The sequence below is a fragment of the Balaenoptera ricei genome, chromosome 5 (genome assembly GCF_028023285.1).
Source record: "Balaenoptera ricei isolate mBalRic1 chromosome 5, mBalRic1.hap2, whole genome shotgun sequence".
Taxonomy (NCBI): domain Eukaryota; kingdom Metazoa; phylum Chordata; class Mammalia; order Artiodactyla; family Balaenopteridae; genus Balaenoptera; species Balaenoptera ricei.
The window spans coordinates 139,331,352-139,349,062 of NC_082643.1; the positions used below are offsets into that span (position 1 = coordinate 139,331,352).

At 56.9% G+C, this 17,711-nt stretch overlaps 1 protein-coding gene across 3 annotated transcripts in view; it reads left to right on the forward strand.

Moving 5' to 3' along the window:
• SORCS2 (sortilin related VPS10 domain containing receptor 2) overlaps window positions 1-17,711 on the forward strand; it is a 506,781-nt gene that overhangs the window by 104,433 nt on the left and 384,637 nt on the right. The window contains exon 1 of one of the 3 annotated variants that reach the window (XM_059923655.1): window positions 11,280-11,347. The exons of the other annotated variants lie outside the window; for them this stretch is intronic. Within the exon in view, the coding sequence (XP_059779638.1) occupies window positions 11,324-11,347 (24 nt within the window). The 5' untranslated portion in view covers window positions 11,280-11,323. Of the gene's footprint in view, window positions 1-11,279; window positions 11,348-17,711 lie in introns of those variants that run through there. 3 annotated transcript variants of the gene reach the window in all.

Below are 17,711 nucleotides of genomic sequence, written 5' to 3' on the forward strand. Positions count from 1 at the left end.
TTCCAGAAACGCAAGGACGTGGCGCCTGGGACGCCCTGGGCCTCCTATAGGCTCACCCTAGGTCGGGGGCAAAAGGCAGACAGAAGCCGGGTCAGGAGAGGAGGGGTCTTCCCTCCATGGCCTCCACCTTCTATGTGAGTTTGTCCTGCCCTGGTCTGTGAAGATCTTAGGCTGCAAAGATGGATTTTAACAGGAAACTTTGGCGAGTCTACAAAGAGAAAGCTGTGAATGAACCCCCGCTCTGTGCATCTGTGATGCTGCTCAACGTGGCCCAGAGTGAAATGCTCAGCACGAGCTAGAGGGACCGGCCAGCCTTCAGCAGGGTTTTAAAAAAAAGTTTTATTGAGGTTTAATTGATATGCAATTAATGGTGCGTATTTAAAATGTACAATTTGCTAAGTTTGGACACACGGATACACCTGTGAAGCCACCGTCACATCAGGGAAGGTAACCGTCACCCCCAAGGTTTCCTTGTGTCCTCTCACCATCCCCCCACCTGCTCCCCAGATAACCACTGCTCCATCACTGTCAATCCGTTTGCCTTTCTCGACTGTTCCGTGAGTGGAATCATACAGTGTCAACGTCTTGTTTGTCCCCTTTCACTCCCCGTAGCTGTTTTGAGATGCATCCACGTGGCCATGTCCATGCATCAGTGGTTTGTTCCTTTCATCCCGCTATCTGGACATCCCACTATTTGTTGATCCACTAGCCTGTTGAAGGACATTTGGTTTGTTTCTAGTTTTTTGCTGTTACAAATACAGCCGCCACGAGCATTCCTGTACAAGTTGGTGGGGGGACCCATGCCATCCTTTCTCTTGGGTAAATATCTAGGCTTGGATGGGACGGCTGAAGCAGGTTGAGCTTCTGAGAAAGCTGCCAACTGTACCATTTTACATTCCCACCAGCGATGAAAGTGAATGAGATCCCAGTTCCTCCCCAGCCTCGTCTGCACTTGGTACGCTCTGTCTTTTTCATTTCAGCCATTCTAGTAGGTGTGTGGCGGGATCACTATGGTTTAGATTTGCATTTCCCTGATGACCGATGATGTCTGCATCCCTTTTTGTGCTTATTTGCCATCTGTCTTTCTGTCTTCTTTGGTGAAGTGTCTGCTAGAATCCTTTGTCCATCTTTGAAGTTGTTGCTTTCGTCATTGTTGCTGTGTTTTGAGAGTTCTCTATACATGCAGGATACGAGTCCTTTATCATATGTGTGATTTGCAAATATTTTCACCCAGTCTGTGGCTTGTCTTTTTCCTTCTCTTCTTTTGAAGAGAACAGTGTCTTTTGAAAGATGGAAGCATTCAATTTTGATGAAGTGCAATCCATCAATTTTATGTGTTGTATTTTTGTTGCTCTTTTCGGCATCATGCTTTTGGTGGAGTAACTAAGAGATCTTGTCCCCATGCCCCGCCAGAGCTGGGGGACCCACGTGGCTTCTCCCCGGGATGGGGAGGATTAGCCCTCTGCCCCTCTCTGCCTTGGGCCCTCTGTCCTCTTTCCCATCCCGCCTCCTCCTCCTCCTGTCTGTACCTGCCTCAGGTGTTAGCAAGACCCAGGCCATCTTTCCTGCGTCTCACAGTGCCCAGCCTGGACCGCCATCCCTGGAGCTTGTGCTGCCACCTGTTGCTGCGGTTCTGGGCGGGGTGTCTGTGGAGCCAGGTTATGCAGAGGGGGTGCCCACCCTTTATCTCGGGGAGCCTCTCTGTGCCCCTTGTTGCAGCCCGTGGCCTGGCGGTGGTGGGGGGGGTCTTCCCATTTCCACACAGCACCTGTCAATCCTTCACAGGAAGAACTTGCTGGAACTGAGCTTATGGGCCCTGCCTGTGTGGAGGTGCTGCCGAATTACCCCCAAAAGCCCTGGGCCCGCCTGGGGACACCGAAACCTTCACGTCTACAGGGGCCACGGAAAGGTCAGCCAGAGGCCACAGCTGGGATCCCACGTGGCCTCACAGAGCGGGCCTGGCCACGGCCGCGAGGTGCAGCTCCCCGAGGACAGTGATGGATGTGAACAGCTTCCTCCTCGGCCAGGAGCCTCCCCGCCAGATGTCCCGGAAAGTTCCAGATTCGTGGGGACCCCAGTGGAGCTGGAGAGTCACCAGCTCCCCACGTGAGCCCACCTGAACTCTGGAAAGGAGGCCTTGGAGCTCTGAGCTCTGGGAGGAGACAGACGGAAGATCTCTGTGGGGAGGCTGGCGGGCGTGACCGAAATGAGCTCCCCAGCTGTGGAGAAGCCCCTGTCTTCCACGTGAACGGTCCAGCAGGGACCAGGGCGGGCGACAGTGTTTGCTCACAGTAGCGAACAGTGTTCCCCCCAAGTTCATGTCCACCCGGAACCTGTGAATGTGACCTTATTTAGCAATAGGGCCTTTGCAGATGTGATCTAGTTAAGAGCGGGGCATGCTGGAGCAGGGGGAGCCCTAATCCGATGACTTTATAAGAAGAGGGAGATTTGGACGTAGACGCAGAGGGGAAGCTGTGTGAAGATGGGGGCAGAGGTTGGGGTGACGCGGCTGCAAGCCCAGGGACGCCTGGAGCCCCCAGAAACCGGAAGAGGCAGGAAAGATCCTCCCCGAGAGCCTGCACTGGCAGCCTGGCCCTGCCAGCACCTTGATTTGGGACTTCTGGCCTCCAGACTGTGCGAGAACACATTCGGTTGTTTTAAGCCCCTAGTTTGTGGTGTTTTGGTGCAAGAGCCTCAGGAAGCTAAGACGGTGCCTAAAGCCACACGTGCAGCAGCCACTTCTTGTCTGCGTGTCCCTGGCCAGGTGGCTTCCAGGTTCTGAGCCTCAGTTTCCTGAAGTTGGGATCACGATACCACCCCCATGCAGACGTTTTAAGGATCAAACGAGCTACACAGACAGAGGAGATGGTTGGTGCTCAGCCCACGCTGGTGTCCTGCCCTTGGACTTTTCTGAGTTGGTAGGGGATGAACCAGCTGTCCTACTGTGCACCAGACACTCTGCTGCCCACCTGGGGGCCCGATGGGGCAAAGTCATGACCCTGCTCAGCTCTCGCATGGTCCTGGCCGAAGCCCCAGACCTCTAGCTGGCCACCCTGCCGATCAGGGGCCCTTCTCTGCATCATGACGCGGGTTCTGCGTAATTGGACATCACGAGGCTCCAGCATCGGCGCCAGGTGTCCCCGTGGATCTCCAGGCCTCTGGGCTGAGCCGGAGCCTGCTGAGTAGTAAGTGTCTGGGCACAGCTGGGCTCCGGGGCGGCCGACCTCCCCAAGCCTCGTGAATGGCTTGTGCAGCCAGGGGGAGGCCTGCTGGGGCCTGAGGGGCCTCAGTGTGGTTTTTTAGGGTGCTGCGGCCGCCAGGCCACCCTGTAATTGTGGATCCCTACTGTGTGCAGCACCCAGACTGGGGGAGGACGGGATGGTTAATTTCTCTCAAGCAGATGAGGTGCCCGGATGATGGATTCCATGTCCGACACACTGATTGAACTCCAGTATGTGGGAGAGCAGTGGTGTAAACACAGTTGGTTCAGATCAATACACCACGTGGCACCAACTGGGTGGAATGCTCGTATATCACCCATTCAGTCATTCGGAAATCGCGGAGCACCTACCGTGTGCTGGGCCCTGGGAATACAAAGGCAGCAAAGGAGGACACAGCCCTCCTTTTTCAGGGAGGAGAACAGCACAGGAGAGAGGAGTACTTGAGGATGAAGGGCAGAGGAGCTGACCCTGGGGCGGGTGGGGAGTGGAGGTTGGGAGAGGGTGCCTGGCAGGGGGATGGCTGGGGTAAGACGGAGAGGAAGGAGCAGGGGAGCCTTGGGGACAGAAAGACCCCTTTGGCCCAAGCTGGAGGTCACTAAGGGCAGTCTCTGAGAGGTGATTAGGTCACGAGGATGGAGCCCTCATGAATGGGATTAGTACCCTTACCAAAGAGACCCCAGAGAGCTCTTTTCTGGACACATGCATGGCTTTGTCTGTTTGCAGTAGCCTCACTGATTCTACAATGGAATGGCTGGAAGAAGGACCTCGGTATTTGTCCTTGTGTGTGGTTTTTTTTTTTTTTTTTTTTTTTTGGCTGTACTGCACGGCTTGCGGAATCTTAGTTCCCCTACCAGGGATTCCCTGACCTCGGTCCTTGTCTTCTTTGAAGAAGGAATTCAGCAAAGAAACCACGATTGTGAAATAGAGACAGAGTTTATTAGAAGCAAAGCCTGTGTGGGAAAGCACAGGGGCAAACTCGTAGTGAGCTGTGTGCAATAGGGGCGGCTTAGGTTGCTCACATGGAGGCAGTTTTCTGGGTTGTCTCTGGCCAGTCATCTCGCTTATGCCCACGTTTGGTCTGACTCGGGGTCCTTCCTGGTGGGTGCACGCACGTATCTCAGCCAAGATGGATTCCAGCGTGAATGAGTCTGGGAGGTTGGCAGGACGTATTATGGGCTGGCATCTCCTCCCTCCTTTGGTCCTTCCCCTAGACTGAGGACCTCTTCTGCATATGCATGGGGCGGGGAAATCCCCTTGACCACAAGAATGGGGAAGTTGTGGTGGCTTTGTCTTTCACCTAATCAGGGCCCAATGCTCCTGCTGGTACCTTATTCAGCAGGAGACCAGTGGCAGCTGCTCAGCCTGAGACCCATCTATCTCCTGCCTCATCACCACTGGCTTTGCTTCTCCAGCCTCCCCAACATTCACACTGTCCCGGGTGATGTTGCCAAAGATGGCTCTGACGGTGTCACTCCTTTGCTCCAAGGCCTTCAGTGGCTCCCCAGTGCTTATGGGATCCAGTCTGGGCCCTGCCCTGCTTTCAGGACATCTCCCCGCTCAGTCCCTCCTAGGCACCAAGTTCCCCTGGTCGTTCCCCACAAGCCTGCCTTTGACGCACTGTCCCCTTAGCCTGGAAGGCCCTGCTTTTCCTCCTCAGTTCAGCAAACTCCAGCATCGCCTCCTCTGTGGGGCATCCCGGGCCCTCCCGCAAAGCTGGGTCCTCTCCCTGGTCCACAGTGATGAGTCCACACACCTGTCCACACACCCGTCACCTGGGCCAGCCAAAGGTCTCTGACTCCTCAGAGACCTGGACCTCTTCCACAGACCCAACATTTGTGTCCTCCCAGTTCGTGTGTTGAAATCCCAACCCCCAGTGTGATGATGTTGGGAGGTGGAGCCTTTGGGAGGTGGTTAGGTCATGAGGATGGAGCCCTCGTGAATGGGATTCGTGCCCTTACAAAAGAGACCCCAGAGAGCTTGCTTGCCCCTTCCACCATGTGAGGACACAGTGAGAAGGAAGCAGGTCCTCAACAGAGGCTGGGTCTGCAGGTACCCTGATCGTGGACTTCCAGCCTCTGGAGCTGCGAGAAATAAATGATTGTTGTTTAAGCCACACAGTGATGGAATTTTTGTTGTAGCAGCTCAAACAGACTAAGACGTCTTCTTGAAAGCAGGAATGGCAGCATGTTCACCTCCTCCAGACCCCAGAGTCCACCCCAGCGGGCGCTCAGGGAATGCAGGAGTGACATGCAGGGGACACACCTGGGTAGCAGCTGGGATTCTGTCCAGGAAGATGCCAGAAACTCATGTGGGGGCTGGAGCCCTCAGAGCCCCTCTTCTCCCCATAGGAGTGGTCCTTTCAGCTGCACAGCCACCTTCTCTTTTTCACCTGGAGTCTCACTCCTTCACGTGGCCACAGGGCAGTGACAGGGGTGACAGTGGCCGAGCCAGCCCGCCCGGTGAGCGGCGAGGCCAGGCAGGCTGGCCTCGTCCACGGCTCTGCACTGATGCAGGATGGGGCAGCAGAACGGGAGGCATGGCTCGGTATTCACACACTCCTTCCTCCAGCCTTCCTAAGAAAATTATGGATTTTCTTAACGCGTCCTGACGAATCGTTAGGAAATGTTAAGTGGAGAGGGCGCAGGGCCCCGGAGGTCTTGTACATTGACGTTGCCGTGCCGCACAGGGATGGGCGTGAAGGCCAGTGTGTAGCTGTGCTCGGGCCTCACCGCTCACCCTGTTCCTCTCCTGCCCCCATTGTAGATGGTCGGGGGCTTCCAGCCAGCTACCCCGGGCTCAAAGCCAGCCTCTGCCAGCCCCTGGCTGTGTGACCCAGGGCAGGCCGGTCTCCCATTTGTAAGCATGCCCAGGTCGTTGCTGTGTTCATTCACGTGATCACATCCTGGGGTCTGGCCACACGGACACGCAGCATGAGCTGAACCCGTCGGAGCAGTAAGTCCTCACCACCGGTCAGCGCACTCCCTGGGTCGGGCCGGCACTGGTGCTGCTGGAGGAGAGGGACGTGGCTGGACCTCGAGCTACAGGGCTCAGGGCTGCGGGAGGGAGCCAGGTGAGGAGGCTGGTGACCCCGAGGTGCATGTCACCTCTCTGCTACCCTGTCACCTTGCTCACATCCTCCTCCCTTCCAGGAGGATCCTTGCCCTACATCTCTCACGGTAACTTTTTTTTTTTTTTTAATTTTTAGTCATTCTAGGTATGTTGTGGTGTCTCATTGTGGTTTTAAAATGGGAATTATTTATTTATTTATTTATGGCTGTGTTGGGTCTTCATTTCTGTGCGAGGGCTTTCTCTAGTTGTGGCAAGCAGGGGCCACTCTTCATCGCGGTGCGCGGGCCTCTCACTATCGCGGCCTCTCTTGTTGCGGAGCACAGGCTCCAGACGCGCAGGCTCAGTAATTGTGGCTCACGGGCCCAGTTGCTCTGCGGCATGTGGGATCTTCCCAGACCAGGGCTCGAACCCGTGTCCCCTGCATTGGCAGGCAGACTCTCAACCACTGTGCCACCAGGGAAGCCCTCACGGTAACTTGTATAGGTGCAGCCCAAATGCCACCTCTTCCAGGAAGCCTTTCTTTCTCCTAGCGATGAGGACTCTCTCTCACCTCTGGAGGCCCTTGGCTCCTCATCTCCCGTACGTGCGTCAGCTTCTTCTGCCCTCTACTCCCGTGGGTCCCATCTGTGGCTTCTGAGCAGTGTCCTGAATAGTTCCCGGCCGTTCTGGACGTGGTACGGGAAGTCCCAGCCCCAGTTCCCTGTGCAGGACACACAGCTGGGTACGAGGGGCATCCGCCTCGTGTGGAAGGGAGGTGAAACCCCAGAGGCGGGCGACCCCTCAGGCTCTGGAGCTTTTGAATGAGGGAACTGGGGTCTCTTCAGGCGTCCATTTCCATCACTGGCACTGGCTCCTTCCGAAGCAGACAGACTCCCACCAGCCCTTCACGGGAGACCCCCGGCTCAGGGGGCTTCACAGAGAGTCCTTGTCTCTCTCCCCGAGCAGTCACGGCACCAGAGACCCTTAAGGGCACCAGAGCAAAGCTTCAGGGGTCTCCGGTGCCCTGAGAAAACAGTGTTTACAGATCAACAGCTTGCTCGTTCAATAAATATTAGCACACCTGCGATGTGCCTGGTGCCGTGCTGTGGGCCGCGGGCTCAGCAGTGTCAGAGCTGCCTGTGGCAGTAGTAACACCAGGAGTGACGGATGCATGTGGGATGGGGGAGCCCGGAGGAGGGACCCGGCCTGGGGGCCTTGAGCTGAGACTAGATGGATGGATAAGGCACTGGCGGGGAGCGGGCTGGGGCAGGAGGCGGCCCCTGCGGGTGCTGGGGGACCAGCGTGCACGGAGGCTGGGCGTGCTCACGTGTGGCATGTCTCCTCCAGGCCTGGGTGGCGACCACTATTGGGGTAGGCGCAGCTGCACGCAGCATGGTGTCTGTGTGTCCACGAGGCCTGGCATCACCCAGCACTTTTGCCCCCAGCCTGAGTGCAGCCCTGGCCTCCAGCGCCCTCTGCACCAGCCCTTCCTCTTCTGCGTAAGCAGGGGGTGCCTCCTGGGGTCTGTCTGTCTCCCCGACACACTGTAGGGATCATGGCTTCTTCTGTCCTGTTCTTCCAGGGCTGAAGGTTAGGACTTCGGGGACCTAAGTCTCCCCCTTGTCTTAAACCGGCTGGGAGGCAGTGAAATGTGGGTTTCTCCCGTGTCCCTTCCAGGTCCCCGGGTGCACGTTCTGAAGGCGAGAAGGGGCTCCCAGTCATGGGACCGTCCCCCTGCCCACCTCCCAGGGCTCAGTGGATTAAACAAACATGCAGAAACTCGAGAACCCGGTGGGGGCCCCAGGAACAGCCGATTAAACGCTGAGCAAGTGCCCGGGTGTATGGGCTGAAGTGCTTCCCCCCAAATCCATGCTGAAGCCCTAACCCCTGGCACCTCAGAATGTGACTGTATTTGAAGTGAGGGCCTTTACGGGGCGATTGAGGTAAAATTTGTCACTAGGGTGGGCCCCGATCCAGTATGACTGGTCGAGGAGATCAGGACACAGACACACACAGAGGGAATTCCATGTGAGGACCTGGGGGGAGGGTGGTCATCTCCAGGCCAGGGCGAGAGGCCCGAGGGAATCGTTCCTACCCACACCTTGACCTTGGGCTTTCAGACTCCAGAATCGAGAGAATCAATTCCTGTTGTGGGAGCCACCTGGTCTGTGGTACTTTGTTACGGCAGCTCCGGCAAACTGATACCCCCCGGGCCCCAAGCCATGTTCTCCGATGACAATTGGGCCGGAGCACAGTTTACCTGGGCCTGAAATGCACCTGCTGGTAGCCGCTGACGGTTAATGCTCCCTCACTCTGCTCCCCTCTCTCCTAAGACCTTCGCCAGGATTCTCTCCATCTTCTGCTGGAGAAACTGAGGCACAGAGACGCTGAGCCACTTGCCCCAGGCTACCTAGCCGGTGGGCAGGGGAGGCAGGATTGGAGTCTGCTACCTAGTCCACACTCCTGAGTCCAAGACGGCCTGGCCCTCAGGGCGGGCGTGATGTGACACCCCCATACCACTGGGTGGACAGGACCCTCCTTTGAGAGCCCGGGGCCTCCCCACTTCTTGTACACTGTGACAGGAATGTGGGTGAGCAGAAAGCCCCCAACACTTTGTTCCAGGCTCGGGTGCCTCAGGTGGGCGCTCCACGGAGCTGCTCCCATGGGTGCACGAGAGCCCTTTCACCTTCAGGACGGGGCTTCCGGAGTCTGTAAATGACACAGGTGGGATTCACACGGCGGTTCAGACAAGCTCCGGGGGCGGGGGGAGGCCCAGGTGGAGGAGGAGGGGTTCTCCGGCACACCTGGTGTGTGTCTCGCATCCACCCACCAGCCCGGCACGAGCGGTCTTGCGGGAGCCTCAGCCCTCTGGACTCGGGGAGGGGAGGGGGCACAGGTCATTATTTCTAAGTTCACCAACACGCACGGCTGCACGCGGCTTGCCCGTCTGGGGTAATTGATGCAGGTGGTGGTGGTGCGCAGGATGAAAGGTCATGGCCATCCAGCATGACTCTGTTGACTGCCCTGTGGATTCTCTCCTGCTTCAGCCCCTACGGGGAGTTAACCCTTCTGTCCCTGCCCAAGTCTTTGATGTTGTAGGGCCTTGGGCTTCAGTTACTTGGAATTTTCTGTCTGTACAAAGTTCAGGAGGCTAGGTTGGCATAAACATCCAATGACTCCAAATACAGAAGCTGGGAGACCAGCCACGTCTTCAGCAAGTAGGTATGGAGCACCTACTGTGTGCCAGACACAACCAGGCACACAACTACTGACTTGGTTTTTGTCTGTAGTTTTGCCTTTTCCAGATGTCGTGTAAGTGGAATCTATGCCGTGTAGCCTTTGAGTCTGTCTGGCTTCTCTCACTTAATACAGCGCATTTGAGATGCATCCGTGCTATAGTATGTATCCGTTGTTTTTTCCTTTTCATTTCTGAACAATGTTCCATTGTACTGAGAGACCACAGTTTGTGCTTTTCCATTCACCATTTGGATTGTTTCTATTTAAAAAAAAAAAGAAAAACGTGTCTTGTAACTTCTGATTGAGTGCTAGTCATTGTTTGTAGACTGGAGGTAAATAGTATTATGCCTGGAAATGGGCCTGCCTCCTCCTTTATCCGGCTGCTAGTGTGGAGGGTTCAGTCCTTCTAGTTAGGAATTGAGCTGGGTTTGAGTTTTGTTGCTTAAGGACCAAACTGGACCCTCTGACTTGTCCTATCCAGCTAGTGCGGCATTTTCCAGCTTTTAAAAAGCATGAACTTTAACATAAAAATTTGGAATTCTGGCTTCTCTTGAGAAATCAGGAGACTGGTAAGTCAAGTGTTTGGTAGCACTGGTCCTTCATTACCGCATGTCAGCTTGTGCAGCTGACATTGGGCAGGGCCTGTGCTCTCTGCTTTGCTTCAGGCCCCCCCTCCTCCCTAATGTGCACTCCCACCCTGCTTCTTCTTTATACTGTCTTCCTGGTTCTCACAGATGGTTGGGTTTGTGGTGTCAGATACTGAATGATACTCAGTGTACTCTTCTAAAAAAGAAAGGGAAAGATATGCATCACTTAAAAATAGATTTCCACCACATTGGATAGAATTAAAGCAATAATTAGAGAGGTTTATGCTGGAGGTTTTAGAAAACTCAACTTCAGCGATCCCTTCTTTCCATATAGTGGAGGCTTGAGGAAAGCCTCACTTTCTTGATTCCCTCTGGGTCAGCTCGGTGCAGAGCACAGGTGATCGCACACCCTCTGCCATCTGAGCTGAGGGTTTAGGGATGGACACTGATCCCCACAGAAGAGAAGGCTTTTTACTGATGTCTGGAAACAATGAACACGGAAAAGCCCAGGCTTTCCACCTCCACCTGAGGTGTGTGTTATTACCTGCTGGGAAGACTCACATTTGACAGTTTATTTAGAGGACGCAGCTTTCTGAGTCTGCTGCCAGATGGCTGGAGAGACAGCTGACGTATGCCAGACTGGCTGCTCGTGGGGGATTTAGAAACGCAAACACATCCACGTGTTTGGGTGAGCCGCTGTTTCTGGAAGGAAAGGCAGAGCGTGTGACTCTTTGATGATGTTGGCCAGAGTTACTCTGAACACCATGGAGGTGGGGCCCCCGTGTCACTGTCACTTGCGCATGGAAGGTTGGAAAGGGTCAGGGGTGGATTGGGTGGAGTGATGCGGGCACCAGTCTGCTTGTGCCGTCCGGTCACCCCCGTGCACTCCGTTCGCGCATTCACTTAAAGGAAGCGCCCCGTCCTTACTGTTCTTACATAATGGTGAACAGAACAAAGTCCCTGCTCTCACGGAGCTCGTGTTCTAACAGGGGAAGCAAAACAAGGAGGCAGACAAGTCAGTGAACGGGTAATTTCACGTGGACATAAGTGCCGTAGAAACTGAGGAGCAGGTCAGGGAGCTGACGGGTGACCAGCAGGGCGGGGTAAGGAGGGGGTGTGTGATTCTGGACCATTCCGTCAGACCCAGATGAAGCGCAGCCAGCACTGCGGATGTGGGGCAAGACTGTCCAGGCGGGGGCACTGCCAGGGCAAAGGCCCTGTGGCGAGAGCATGCTGTGTATGTGCAGTGCCAGGGTGAGTGTCCGGGGTGAGCCAGGGTGTGAGGGGGGTTTCCATCATGTGGAAGGTGCTCGATTTTATTCCAAGTGCAAGAGGAGGCAGTGGGGCAGTAGCATGACTTATGTGCTTTTCACTTGGGCGACTCTGTTGACCTTTGCTCTTGGGTGAAAATGACAAAGCAGTCGGGGCCACTTGGCTCATTCCCGGTGAGATTTCACCAAGAAACAGGCCATTGTCCCCTGAGCTGTGAGCGGCATAGCACGCCCCTGCCATCAGACGGGCTGGGCCAGCGGTGGGCTGGTCAGACCAGAGGCTGCTTGACCGGAGGATATGAGATTTGATGGCCAGACAAGTGACCCGACGCTTGTCCTCAGGAGCAGAGAGGACGATGGGGACGAGGAAGCGGGTGTGATGGGCACTGAGCGGGTGGCCAGAGGGCGGTGTCCGAACGGGCAGCAGGGAAGGCGTGTGGAGCCGAGAGGGCAGTGGGCAATGCAGAGACACTCTGGGGAGTGAGGCGAGGGGGCCCTGGGAGGCGAGCCCTCGAGGCCAGGCCTTTCCGTAACTGGACACGACTGGGAGTAATTCAGACCGCGTCCTTTATTTGCTTGAAGTGTGGCTCTCTGCCGCTTGCAGAATGAAGCTGCGGTTCCAGGGAGCGGCCCGCCTCCCCGCTGCCCTGTTCGGTGCCCTGTCACACCCTCCTCTGTCCTGGGCCCTAGCACAGGCTCTTCCTCTGGACAGAACGTGCTCCCTCCCTCCCTCTCTCCGCCTGGCTGCACCTGGCTCGGTGTGTTCCTGACTCCTGTCTCCTGCCGGCCCTGCCCCTGCCTCCTCAGCCTCACGGCCTCGGTGTCTGTGATGTGCCCAGCTCCCCGCTGCGTGGTGGCTTCCTCCAGGGTAGCCCGTGTCTGGATCATCTCGGCTTTGCCAGGGTCTTGGGAGTTGTGCCCTCGAGGACCGCTGATGGTCATCAAATGACTAACAGGGAAAGGAAGTTGGAGATGCAGGGAGGGGGCGGGGATGTCCTGGGAGAGGCTGTGACGCCCCACTCCCGCTTGTCCAGCCCCTCAAAAGTCACAGCCCCTGGGCCCTCCCCAGTCTGCATGTCCTCCGTTAAGCTTTGCAAAGAGAATTTTTTCTTGGAGAACTTGTGCTTTGGATTCAGATAGAGGAGGACCTGTTTTGACTTTCAAATGAGGTGCTGAAAGGAAGTCTGGAACTCCAGTGCCCTCCACAGAGCACCAAGGCTTGTGGGGCACCGAGCAGCCCCTGCCCGCCTTGAGCCTGTCTGCTACCCCCACTCCACCCTGCGGCCAAGGGCTCTGTTGCCCTTGAAATCTGCCACGTCCTTGAGACCCCCTCGACCTTTTCCTTCCACGATGTTCTGATAATTCTAGTTCCTATAACTGTGCATTTGCTGGGTGTTGTAACATGTAGGAAAAGTCTTTGTAAATTTTGCATCATTACACAGTTTGCAATGATATTGAATATTATTTACGTATTCATAACTGCCTAGTTCCACAAATGGCTTTAGGGGGCTTACTTAAAATATGCATTTATACTTGAAAATAGCAAATAGTTGAGGGAATTAGTACAAAGGGCACGTAATGGTAGGAAAAGAACAAAAACCAAATGTAAGATGAGCATCCTAGCAACTAAAGCAAAAAGGGTAACAGGATTGGTTACAACATCCTGGGGTCCATAGATAAAGCAAGCTGACTGTCCAGGAGAATCATAGCTTTTTTGGACCCTGGGCTTGAGTGAAATGTAGCCTGTGGGCCTTCTGATGGGGCGCAGTGTGAAATTGCTCAGTGATGCACCGTTAACCCAAGGGATTAAGTAAGAGGTAGCTCTTGACTTTGAGGAGGCAGGTTCAGACTCCCACACGCATGGCTCTGGAGCTGAGGGCAGATGAGGAGGGCAGAATATCAGGGTGGCTGGGAGGAGCTGGGGAGGCACCTTTGAGGAGGCAGTGTGCCCCAGCCCACGAAGGAGGGACAGGGTCGTTAATAACTCAGTCTCAGGTTGATTCCTGGATTCCTGCCTAGGAATCCCAACAGTCACAAGGGAGCCCACTGCCAGGGGCCAGGGGAGTCAGCCCTCTCCCCACAGGTGCCCGGTCCTGGTCTGCTACTTGCAGGTGAATTCCCCCCCCCCCCAGAGCCTCCCTATCTGAGAAGTGGGAGCAGAACCCCCTTCTCCTCCCAGGATGGGACAATTGTCTTCAAAGGTCAAGGAGACTGAAAGCATCATTCGGCTTAAGTGCTTGTTGTTTGAGGGGCTGTGCTCTTGACATAGGTGTGCACCACACATCCTGTGGGAGGGGACAGGACTGACTTTTGCCAGGGGCCCACTGTGTGCCACTTGTTGTCAGAGGCTCACACCGACCTTGGGTGGGGTGCCTCCCTCGGGGATCTCCTGTCGGATGGACAGAGTGCTCCAGACTCAGAGAGGTGGGAGCCCAGACCCCACAGCCAGCAGGTGGCAGGGCTGGGATTCAAACCCAGGCAGTCTGGCTCTAAAGCTCTCTCCCTTTCCACTAAGCCAGGCTGCCTCGGCAGAGCCCTCGGCGAGACAGCTTTGGGTTTTGCTCTGGTCCGTCTCCCGTCCCCCGCCCACCCGGGGGTGTCACTGCACTGATGGCCTGTCATATGGCAGGGGTGAGGCAGGGCTGCAGAGCGGGGAGGGATTCAGAGGTGCCGGGGCCTCATGGGGCCAACGAGCAGGACTCCTAAATGCTCTCCCAGCGTCACCCCACCACCACCCAGCCGTCAGAGAGGGTATCAGCTCGGAGCTGCAGCTGAGCCCTTGAAGTGGGGTCTCCCTTCTTTCCCTCTTTCTCTTCTCTTTCCCCTTCTGTCTCTCCCCCTTCCCACCTCCCCCCAGCCGCCTCGGTCTCTCAGCAAAGCATAGCAGCAGTGAAGTAGGACAGGGCAGGACAGGAGCGCTCCCCTGCCCTCTGGGCCACTCCAGCCTGGGTGTCCTGGCACCAGGGGGGCGACTGGCTGGTTGCCAGGAGCTCCTCTCCTTCCCCTCCCTAAACAAACCCATCCTGAGTTCCATTTGCTTTTGAAGGCAGCCTCAGAGTGAGGGTACGGGGGTGGGAACCAGGGTTTAGAAAGTCACAGACTTGCCACGTGTGAGTGACAGGTGCAAGAGCTGTTGTCTTCCTCCGAAACAGATGGGATGGGGGTTTGCCCTTCCCTGGGCCTAGGCCTCTGTCCCCGTTTGGTGGCAGCGCGGTGCAGTGGCTGAGCTCTGGGTGCTGGTGTCCTGCGCCTGGGTTTCAATCCGGTTCTGCTGAGCTGCCTGTCCAGGGAGGAGTGGGTTAATCTCTCTGAAGGTGGCACAGAGGATGGGGTGGGTTCCTACCCCATCAGAGGAAGAGGGTTGGTGTAAGTGAAGCCAGGACTGGCCCGCTCGCAGGTGTGGCCACTGGAGGTGGGACTGGGCTTGCTGGCACCATCTCCTGGACCCTCTCAGCCCTTGGGTGGGATGGGTGTGAGCTCCACTTATAGACGAGGAGGCACAGGGGGCCAGGGGCCTGGTGGGGGGGCTTTTTCACCGGGACAAAGGCCAGCAGATGCTGGGAGGATGGGGTGGAGCGCGGGGGTGAGATGGGAGTAGCAGGTGAGGCAGGTGTGGCTCCAACACCTACCTACCCCCACAAGCCTCAGTGTGTCCATCTGTAAAATGGGGCTTGTCGCCATGATAAGGTTTAAATTAGATGATGTGGGCGAAGACACCTCTTGTGGTCCCTAGCCCCCAGGGAATGAATGAATGAATGAATGAAAGTGGGCAGGAAGGAACAGCCAAAGAAAGTAACTGGTTCTCTGTATCTCGGAAGGGAGAAGTTTAGGGAATCTTGTTGGCCTCACAGATCTACACAGGGGTCTCTGCTGGGTGCCCTGAGAGCCAGGGTGGGGCTGAGAGGGGCCGCTCCATTGAACAGTGATTTTGCAATTTTAACTCTATGGCTATGGACTAAGCTTTCCTGGAGAGGGAGTGAACTCACCATCCCTGGGATTATGCAAACAGCTCTGGAAGCGCCCTTGGCAAGGCTTCTCAGGCACACTCCTTCTCAGATCGGGGGACTGAGTGACCACCGGTTTCCGCCCAGCCTGAGCTCTCGGGCTTTTCCCCTGTGTTTTCCTGCTCGTCAGGCACACAGATGTGGATTGTCCTGCAGTGACACCCATCACCATTCAGCAAGCATGTGCTGAGCACCTACTGTGTGCCAGGTGCTGCCCTCGGGGGTCCACCCCTGGGGGTGGCAGGTGAGGGTGGGAGCCCCGACACCCCCAAGGAGAGGCATGGGAGTGAGCAGGGAGCGCTTCTCAGAGGAAGCATTGTTTGGGAGCCAGTCGGACTTCATGGGATGTCGAAGCAAGGGAAGGCGTTCTGGCTAGAAGGACTGGCGTTTGCAGAGGCTCAGGGGCAGGTGGTGAGAGTCTGTGTCCTGCAGTTCCTGGAGCAGTGTTTGACCGAATCACAAGCCGAGCAGTGGGAGCCAGGAGGCTTCAGGCCGGTTAGGGTCAGGTCACTGGGGGCCTAAAACAAAGGGACCTTGTCCTGCAGGCAGGAGTGTCCATCAGGGGGCCTTGAGCAGAGGGGTGTCAGGATCTGTTTCACCGAGTGACTCCTGAGCAGACCCTGGGATTTATTTTAGTTTCCTCTCCCGCCAGCTGGGGACAGCAGGGCCCCCAGTGTCGTGAGGCACCAGTGGAGCCCAGGGCGCATGGCCCCGAGCCGACGGCCGTTGACTTTTCTCCCTTCCTCTGCCTGAGCTTGTGACATCACTGCTGCTGAAACCGACGCGTACACTGGCCTTTGCGCAGGTCTTTTTCTTGGGCAACCTGGTCACTTGAGCTGAATCTCTTGTCTCGGTCAAAGTGGAGCTGCTGTCAGTCACTTGAGGGGCACTGGGGCTCAGAGGGTGCCGGCATGGACCTCCCAGCCCAGCCCCAGGGCCCCCAGCTCCGAGATGCGACGTGTGAGCTTGAAAGGTGCGTTCACTCTGCCTCTCCTGGGGGGCTGAGTATTGGGGTGCCGACTCCTCGCTGGGCCGTGGGGCTCCCGGAAAGGCTCGGCTCGGCATCCGAGGTCACAGAGCTGGGTGCCCACGGTCGCCCCTGTGCCTTCTCCCCGGGGCGTGAGACACAGGGGCTTTTGTGTCCTTTGCTGGACGCGAGGCCAGGCCCCAAGTAGGATCCACGTGCTCTGAGTGGCCAGGATGGGGGATCTCACGGTGGAGGTTTCTTCCCAAACAGAGACGTCATGGTTCTCAGCATCCGGCATCCGCTTTCTGGACAGCGAAGGTCGGCTCCGTAGCGTGTGAGCTTGTGTCCTCTGGAGCCATGAGCTTGTGTCCTCGGGAACCGTGGAGCCATCATCCAGACCCCTCCACTTGGGTTTTACAAATAAAGAAACCGAGGCACATGGCGGCAAAAGAACTAGACATCCCTCGTGTGGGGCTCGGGATGCCCTGGGTCTGTGCTGCCTTTTCTGATCCCGGCAAACCCCGACAGAGGAATTCTGCCCATTCCACAGGGGAGGAAACTGAGGCCTGGGGCCCACTACACTGCCTGCCCGGGGCCTGACCCCAGCCTCATTCACTTTTCCCCACCAGGCCCCTCTAGACCCTCAAGGCACCCAGGCAGGCTGGTGACGATAGTGATGACAGGCTGATGTCCTTGTCACCCTCCTGGCCTGGGACAGGAGGGACGCTGAAGTGTGGTCCCACTGGGTCTGGCCGGAGGCCAGCCTTGCTTCCCCGGGCAGCGTCGGGCAGGAAGCACGGGCTGCGGAGGTGGAAGGGCAGGGTGCTGGAGCGGGGCCAGCGGGCCGCTCGTGAAGGGCCCCATTGATGGGTGGGCGGTGGGAGTGGGGACACGGCGGCCTTCCTGCTGTCCTCCATCCCCCGCAGTTCAGGGGTCTCCGGGCCTCCGCCCTGCTCACAGCTGCTTGGCCAGGGCTCCCAGGGCTGCGTCCCCTCGCCGCGGACCCAACCATCCCGTTCCTGCTCCGACCTGGTTCACGTGAGAGCCGGCGGCCCGTGGGCTGGGCGCTGCACCAGTTTCCTAGGGCTGCATGAACAACCCCACAGCTGGGGGCTCAAGACGGCAGAATTCGTTCTGCACAGTCCGGGGCAGACGTGTGAGACGCGGTGCCCGAACCGCGGTCCCTCGGAGGCTCTGGGAAGCATCCCTCCGTGCCTCGTCCGGCTTCCGTGGCTTCCGGCCGTCCTGGGCTTCCTTGTCCTGCAGCTGCGTCATGGCCTTCCTCCCCCAGGGCCTGTGTTCGGGACCCCCACCCCGCCACCGTCCTTGCTCTCATGAGACTCCAGTCATTGGATTCAGGGCCCACCCTAATCTAG